Here is an 8932-nt window from a genome sequence, read left to right as displayed (position 1 = left end):
ATTATTTACATCTGAAACCTGATTTTGCTGCATTTCTGTGCTTATTAAGAGACTTTTCTTACAATGCAATAATAGAACCCCTCCCCCTCCCCTCAAAATAAAAATTGGATGCAATAAGAATGAAACAAAAAGAGAGTAAAGGGAAAATGGTGGGAACAAATATTTGTAGAACATTCAAACTTTATTACATTCATAATTCAAACTAAAACAAATGAAACCTAAAAACAAACTCAGTAACTCAGTCACTTGAGTAAACGTCCATTCTTCACCAGCTCTGCAAAAATATACAATATTAAGGCCTTATCTGAATGCTTTATTATGGCAGTCCAGATATACTGGGCAGCGTAAAATATGCAGATAGTCCAAGACGCATAAATTAACAAATAAAATTCAGTCAAGCACACAAAATAATCAGTAATTTAGACCTTTAACAAATCATCCCTGGTTAATCACCTCATTTGTACCTTTGTAAATAAAACTAGAAAAAATAGCCTTTGTGTTACACAGATGAGCTTTAAAGATTTTAAGAGAAGAAACTGGCTGGTGCAAATTAATTCTGCGATGTTGAATTTAATAAAAGAATTGGCATGTAAGGCAGACAGGATAGTTCTATTTAAAAAACTTTTAGTATTCCTGGTAAAGATGTTCAAGTGCAAAAGAGTTTATTAACTTCAAATCTAGGCAAGTTATGATTAAAGGGATACTTCACACAAAATTGACAGTTCTGTAATCATTTACTCGCAACTCATTCTGTTCTAAACCCGTTTGACTTTCTCTCTTCTGACAAACACAAAAGGAGAGATTAGGCAGTATGTTGGTCTCAGTCACTATTTATGTTCATTGCATCTTGTTTCCAAGTGAATGGTGACTGAGCCTGTCATTCTGTCAAACATTCCCACAGAAAGAAGTGATAATAGTTTGGACCAACATGAGGGTGAGCAAATGACAAAATGTTCATTTTTGGAAAAACTATCCCTTTAACAAATATAGATTTCAGTACAGCAATAAAGACATTATAGTTGAAAGAAAAGGAAAATAAAAGCCCTGAGATATTCTCTATATCCAGTGGTAAATTATTTAGGCAAGAAAACCACAAATGTTCCAAAATTCTCCCTTTTCCTCCCAATGTCACGTGTTAAAGCAAAACTTGGCAAAGATGTGAATGCTAACTCGTCTTCCCAATGGTCACACATTCAATAGTATGTTCCACAGTAACTGAGAGCATTTTAAGGCAAGAGCAAGAGGGGAAGAACTTGAGGGTTAGTAGTGAGTCCATGTGCTTGGTGCAGTTTTAAGGGAATCTCTTCTCATTTGTGGCCTTTGTGGTCAAACAGCTGCAGGTCAAGCCGAACCCAAACCTCCCCGGTGGGGACTTCATGAAGCAGCAGCCTCCTGGTGGACGGACCTTTATTCTCAAGCTCTTTCTTAATGGTGGCCACAGGAACTTCAGTGCGACCTAAGAACTCTATAAAGTGACAGAGAGAGTGCTGATTATATTTATTGCTTTGTTTAATACTATTCATTTTCATTTCCAGCTCTCCATGATAAAAAAACTATTTTTTTTTTTGTCTACGACTCAGAAATAGTATTATAAAACTGACAGTTCTGACTTGAAATTTTGATTGGATAAGCCTCGTTTGAAGCATGTTTGAATGCACACCTGTGACTGCACATTCTATATTAATGCACCAAGAGCATCTGTATATAGCCTACAGTTAGGCTAATGGACTACTTTTCCGTTGCCACCATTTTATAAAAGGAATAAGCCATAAGAGGCTGAGCTTTGCAGTCATTTTAACCTGGTTAAATGACTAGTTCACCCATAAATGACAATTTTGTTTTTATTTTGACATTATTTACTTAATCGTATATTGTTCCAAACCCATATGGTTTTCTTTCTTCTGTGGAACACAAAAGTATATATTTTAAAGAGAGTTGTGATCGCCAATTTCCATACAATTGCAGTTAAAAGTAAAAGAATTTGAAGCTTAAAAAATTACCCAAAAGTATTATAAAGTAGTTCATGTGCCTTGTGTGTCATATTGGCTTCATTTCTCGTGTCATGATGTCATGACGTTTAGTCAAGAGACAAGCAAAAACCAATAAGGTTTGATGTTAATGGCATTTCTGCATACTATTTGATTTGGGTTCTGTATACATAAGTTAAATCAATAATTGGATTTGAGAGTGAATAATAACTTAAATTTCATTCTGTCATCATACGGAGTGATTGTATGCCTTCAGAAGACTTAGAATATGACACGTCGCATGGACTACTTTTATGACACTTTTGGGTTTTTAGGCTTTAAAGTGAATTACTATCAACCGCTGTTGCATGGAAATCAGCGATCACATCATTCTTTAAAATATATTTTATGTTCCGCAGAAGAAAGTAAGTCTGCATTTGGAATCACACGAGGGTGAGTAAATAATAGCAGTATTTTTATTTTTGTATTTGATTCTTTTAAGGGAGTTTTAGGTATGCCTAAGAATAGTCCTTACCTGTGGTAAAATCACTGTAACGCACAGCCTCTCGTGGCTTATTGCATTATAATACCATGGTCTGTTCGAATACTCGATTCTGATTGGCTGGAATGTGTGCGGTTCAAACCGTTGAATGCACAGGTAGTTCCGGTCAGTTTTAAACACAGTTCAATATTAATGCGCTGTTTGTAACCGTAGCAACATAACATTACAGAGCAAGCAGAGTGAACTACAGCAACTGAAAACATTTCCTAACCACTTTCAACAGTATAGATAATGGAATTCAGCTTGTTTTGCACGGAGGGTGAGAGAAGGAAATCAGGACCTATTAAATGCATCTTTCGCTGTCCGGCAAGGCGACACAAGATGATTTAAACTGTAATGTGTTTTGTATGTTATGTGCTGAAGTGTCGCCTATAGCCACTAGAGGACCCATGCGCTCACAAATCTCTTGCTCAAACGCTGAAGGAGAAGCGCTGTTTGTTTACAAAATGCATGCAGCATTTTGTGAAGCGCTACTGTTCATGGAAAAATTGCAATTTCATTCTTAATTCAGTCAATTGTGCAGCCTTGATGGACAACATACCAATGTCTCAGAGCCCTAAATCTGCAGGCTGCAGAGTGTTTTGAATGGTTTTCCCCTTATTATACAGTAAGTGTTACTTGTACTGTCACTGCCACATTTGTAACGTAAGTTTTTCCACATTTATGTGAAAATGACAATGAATAAAAATTAAATAATAATTTTTTTCTGGAGAGCCAACCCCTCTACATTCTGTGGATATTATTATTTCTGAATTGTGCTTTTAAATTCACAGTTTTGACCAAGTTTGTTGTCACACTACTTTTTCTCTGTGTCTCAACAGGCAGAGCTGTAGATCTAACGACCCTTAGATAAAATTAACCATTATTTTTTTGTTTTTCCAGACAAAATTTGTGCTGCAAAAAATGTATGACAGTTGTAACAAATCAATTCTGGCAAGTGACCATGGTATAAGCAGGATAAACCCATACATATACTCCAAAATGTTATTATTATACTGACCGTCTGGTGAAAATTGCTCCCGCTCACAAATGGTGATGCAGAGGACATCTTGATACAAGTCCTTAATGTGAAACTGACAATTAAAGTTCCATTTGGGGTTGACTGTGTCATTGATGGTTCGGGAGGTGTAGCACTGAGAGCCCATGGTCACTTCACAGTATGGATTACTCTTCCCTAAAGAAAGGAAAAGTATTAATTATACAAGAACGGGTGAATAATTCTGGATATGTTTTTTTTTTTTTTAAACCACTCACCATTTGGTTTGGAGGACTTCAGCTCTGTTGCCTCCAAGATGGTGACAAGCAGGCGACCAATTCCACTTGCCTTCATTGAGCGAGCTGTACAAGGGAGCAGAAAAGACAGATTAGCCAATATTTGTCCATAGATGTTTTAAAACAGCATGACAAGACATTGTATGTACAGTAGTCTCATCAGGAGCCTAAATAGAGTCAATTAATTAGAAATTAATTAAAAGTAGATAGGGAAGGTGTCAGTAATATTTAGTGGCAGAAGGGAATTACATAGATAGGCCCTGTCCCGCTTCTTCTTCTCCGTCTCTAAGAATTCTTCTGATGCTGCTTTGATCTTGTGAATCCATGCAGTCCTAGCAGGACATCAGACACACGTTAAACATTTTGTTACATAATGAAACCCATAATAAGCATGTGATGCCTGTCGAGGCAAATTTATTTGTATGGGTATGGTACATTTACATATACAGTGGCAAGAAAAGTATGTGACCCCTTTGGAATTACCTGCATTTATGTATATATTTTTTTGATCATTCAAAGTTTCAATAATGAACAAACACAATCTTTTTAAACTAATAACACAAATTATTGTATTGTTCTTGTACATCATTCAAAAATTCACAGTGTAGGTTGGAAAAAAGTATGTGAACCCCTAGGCTAACAGCCTCAACAAAGCTAATTAGAGTCAGAGGTTGGCAAACCTGGCATCCAATTAATGAAACGAGATCGGAGGTGTGGGTCAGAGCAACTTTGACTTATAAAAAGCACTCAAACATTTTGAGTTTGCTATTTACAAGAAGCATCCGCTGATGTGGACCATGCCTCGTAAAAAAAGAGATCTCAGAAGTCAGCAGACCTAAAATCAAGAATTTTTGCTTTGCATAAATCTGGAAAGAGTTACAAATTGCCCATTTGACAAACTGTCAATAAATGGAGGCAATTTAGTACTGTGGCTACTCTCCCTAGAAGTGGCCATCCAGCAAAGGTGACTCAAAAGGCACACCGCAGAATGCTCAAAGAGGTAAAAAAGAACCCTAGAGTGACAATTAAAGACTTGAAGGAATCATTTGAACTGAATCATTTGAATTTGAATTGAACATTTCTGTTCATGAGACTACAATATGGAAAACATGGCAGGTCACCAAGAAGCCGCTGCTTTCCAACAAAAACATTGCTGCGCTCCTGAAGTTTACCAAAGACCACCTTGAAACTCCACAACGTTACTGGGAAAATGTTTTGTTGACTGATGAAACTAAGGTTGAATTGTTTGGGAAGAACTTAAGCTGTGTTATTAGCTTAAGCACATTGTGTTTGTCTATACTTGTGACTTTGATGAAAATGAGATCACATTTTATGACCAATTAATGCAGAAAACCAGCTAATTCCAAAGGGTTCACATAATTTTTCTTGCCACTGTAATACAATTCCATCTGTCAGTTCCAATTGCAGTGGCATTTCAGCAGTATGAAAGGCTGCCGGTTTGTCCCTTACATTACAACGTGCTGATAACATTCCATTAGCGGTTCAGATAACATCCAATGTATCTAGTAAAAACAGTACCTTCCTGATAAAGCTGATAAAGAACAACAGCTGATACTGACCTCTCATTAATATTCTCGGTTTTTAGGGTGTAGACACGATCTATGTGGGAAATGTGGAAGACAGGCTCATCACTGGATGGATCAGACGGAAGCTTCACCAGAACTTCATTAAGAAACACAGGCTGGAAACAATAACCAAATATATCATTATACAATTTCCTCTACTGAGCATTATTTTCCCAACTAAAGGTAGTTAGGAGCAAAGGTTTAACATTAGAAAAATTAATACTCCCTATATAGAGAGGTGTTGAAACCTACCATCTTGTACATCTTGTATTGAGTATTGGACTTGGTGTTGAAGAGCTTGTCCGTTCCTGAGGAGGTGAACTGCCTGACAGCTTGGGTGAACAGCATAAAGTCGTTAAACAGAAAAGCGTATAACTCCTTATTGCTCTTGGTCTTGAACAGCTTCCCACTGTGCAGCAATTTACGAGGACCCATGCAGTTGGTCAGAGAGTTGAAGGTTAGATTCTAGTCAAGTGAAAGAGTAATTTGTTTATTTTTACCTTCACAGTATTATATGTGGAAGAAAAAGACACTGATGACAGACTGACTGCAATATCAGCTGAGTATTAAATCAGATACGCAATTATTAAAGGTGCAATATGTAACAATTTTCATGTAATAGTCGCCTTTTTTTGCCAATGTGTGAACGGCTTGTAACGCAACTTAAAAAATTAGCCCATCCCGGACTTCCTAGGTTGCCTATTAAAGTCTGTAGACTGATTTTCATGTGAAGGGAGCGGGTCGCTTTTGCTGGGAAAATCCAAAGGATGTGACGTTTATGCACGCTCACGTAAGACTTGCCTCAGTGCTTCTCTTCCGCTATTCAACAGCGACGACAAAATGCAACACTACTTAACGTTATCTTATAGATGGAATCCAGCAAACGTCCGGCTCCCAGCACATCACCGACTCCTACACAAACTCAGAGTAAGCCAAAAAACAAACAAACAAACAAACAAAAAAACAAACAAAAAACAAAAACATTTATCTACTGAATCCCATCTGGCTAAGCGTGAACGTGATCGTGGTCGAGCGAAAACTAGAGTGAACATTGGCAGGGCATTTGATTCCTGGAGGGACCTTCGTTCAGTTTTGGGGATCAAAACCGACCCTGAATTGGCATTTTCTTATTGGACAGGTAAGCTTACATAACCGCAAAGCATGTGAAATATAGTGCCATAAGGATTGATCTGTGTAATTGTAGCTAACTTAATCTTGCCTGCACAGTAACTGTCATAATCAATGTTAATCTGTAATTATTCAGCAAGGTAAACTACAATAACACATGAAATGAATGCTAGACAATGTTCAAGATAATGCAAAAATACCCATTCATTAGTGTAACGTAACTTGGTTAAACAGAAAATATATGCTATATATATTATAAAACAACAGCGCATCGATATATCAAAATGACAATTGTGATGGAATCACATCAATATTGAATTGTGTCAACATATTTATAATGTACAGCCTATTTTATAAACAGCTACTGTCATCATCCTCCAAATTTAGCTAACAGCTACTGATAAAGCTGGCTAGCTAGCTACCGCCGACATAGGCTATTGTATAAATGCAGTCAATGTATCATGCAAAGAAAAGTGATTACTTCAAACTACAGTCTCACATATTCAGACCTATATCCACACTTTGTTTTAGCCCTGTTCCAGCACTGGAGAGTCAAATACAATATACAGTTTCAAAGTTTGTAATAAAACAATCATAACTGTGTAATTTTAATTATGCTACATCATCTGTCAGCATAATGTCAATGAATCATGTTCAGTCTCTTTGTACGTTACGTCATTGTTTTGGCCGATGCTCGAGTCCCTATGGAGTGTGTGCACGAGCACGAGCAACAGGTAGCTGGCTGCAGTTCATTTAACGGCCACAGGTGTCATTAATAACAAGGGTTTCTGAATCTTACATACTGCACCTTTAAAGTACAAAACTTTCCTTCTTTGTGCATTTTTAAAAAAAATAAAAGCAAAAGCACATGATTGATCTTGTGAAGCATTTTTTGAGCAGTACATTTCATGCGTGCCACATAAGTCATTTCTTACCTCAGAGATGCCTTCACACTGCACATGGGATTGGATCCACTCCAATCTGTCAGAGTTCTCCTTCTCCCTGACTCCCTCATTCACCTGAGAGCACAGCAACTCTGCCTTCTCCAAAGCCTCTTGCAGCTGAACATTATCCACATGACTCTCTGGAGTACTTTCCAGGATCTGGACACATACACACATGCATACAGGTGAACAAAAACTGGTTATTGCAAACTTGAAATTAAGAAAGCAAGTCAATCATCCAGTTATTTTTTACAACACTCACATTTTTAATATGAAGAGGGTAGCGGGTGATCCTTTGCATAGGTTTAAGCAAAAAGCTGGACAAAGGCATTCCTTTACAACGGTAGTCTGTGGCAATTTTCTGAAAATATATTATAATAGTCAGATTAACATTTTGACCAAGAACTGACACTTCCTCTGAAATTTTGCTTCCTGCTTACATTCTTTCCAAAGTTATCTAAATTAAGCAAAATTTTTAGGACAATGCCCATTATAAAGGGGCACTCAGTATTTTTTTTTTTTTTTTCTGTAGTAAAAAAAGTTGTATTCCTAAATAAATGAATAGGATATTGTTAAATTAATAGCAGAGTGTTTTAAATGTCTAAAAACACAAACACTCACACTTACAGTACATCAGAATAAAAGTCCAGTCATATAAGTAGCCTGATACAAGCTGATTTATTTTGGATGGAAATGGGCTGCCTCAAAGAGGCAGACAGTTTAAGATAACATAACCAGCAGCATACTACTAAATTATGCTTATTGTTTCTGGGTAATCAGCTGTTATCATACTTTTCCAATAATTATTGAATGCAAATAGCACATTTCCACTGACATAATGGACAGGGCAAGTTAAACAAATTCAGAATTACTTAGTGCACTTTTTACTTTAGGTAGTTTTTGTGTGTGTGTGTTTTTATTTTATTTTTTTTTACAAAGACTGGTGTATGTGCTGCTACCTTTAGGAAGGTTTTGAAGTCTGGCTCCTGATCGGTTCTCTGCTGCAGCAGTGTGGCACCATTCAGCTGGCAGCTGCAGAAGCGGATGTAGGCCTGCATGTGTGAGAGCTCAGAAGCCAGGATGTCCCCAATCATGTGAACGGGCATTTTCTCTCCCCCAGACTTCTTCCTTGCCTTCAGGGCTCTGATAATATACACATCATCCATAAGTTTGTTGCAGATACTTAATTACTTGTGCCCACTGGAAAAAGTAAAATATTTTCAATGTAAACTTCATGTACTTCAGTATCTTGGTGTTGCACTGGATAAGTTCCCTCCAGTTGACGAAAATCATATTCATTTCAGCGTCAGTGAGATGACCTGACTCAGACATGGGCTTGTGAAAGACCTTAAAGGAGACAATAAGGAAGTAAATCTCATTTTTCACGTCAGAACAATTTGTTTAATCAGATATGGTCAAAAATGTTAGAATGTTATCCTCTATTATGTTTCCACGACTTTCCAAATTAGGCAA

The 8932-nt window shown here is 37.1% G+C and overlaps 1 protein-coding gene across 2 annotated transcripts in view; it reads right to left on the bottom strand.

Annotated features, from left to right (window-relative positions):
* Positions 1 to 134: 134 nt before the first annotated feature.
* The window catches only part of itsn2b (intersectin 2b), a 53872-nt gene continuing 45074 nt past the window's right edge, over positions 135 to 8932 (bottom strand). For both annotated transcript variants that reach the window (XM_051723372.1, XM_051723373.1), the window contains 10 exons: positions 8700 to 8806; positions 8419 to 8602; positions 7722 to 7820; positions 7451 to 7618; positions 5640 to 5852; positions 5382 to 5503; positions 4051 to 4133; positions 3784 to 3867; positions 3530 to 3703; positions 135 to 1465 (listed from right to left, as the gene is read on the bottom strand). In XM_051723372.1, coding sequence (XP_051579332.1) covers positions 1308 to 1465; positions 3530 to 3703; positions 3784 to 3867; positions 4051 to 4133; positions 5382 to 5503; positions 5640 to 5852; positions 7451 to 7618; positions 7722 to 7820; positions 8419 to 8602; positions 8700 to 8806 — 1392 coding nt within the window. In that variant the 3' untranslated portion in view covers positions 135 to 1307. The remainder of the gene's footprint in view (positions 1466 to 3529; positions 3704 to 3783; positions 3868 to 4050; positions 4134 to 5381; positions 5504 to 5639; positions 5853 to 7450; positions 7619 to 7721; positions 7821 to 8418; positions 8603 to 8699; positions 8807 to 8932) is intronic.

Source organism: Myxocyprinus asiaticus, chromosome 17 (genome assembly GCF_019703515.2).
Source record: "Myxocyprinus asiaticus isolate MX2 ecotype Aquarium Trade chromosome 17, UBuf_Myxa_2, whole genome shotgun sequence".
In the NCBI taxonomy this organism is placed as follows: Eukaryota; Metazoa; Chordata; class Actinopteri; order Cypriniformes; family Catostomidae; genus Myxocyprinus; species Myxocyprinus asiaticus.
This window is presented reverse-complemented; position numbering and strand designations above follow the sequence as displayed.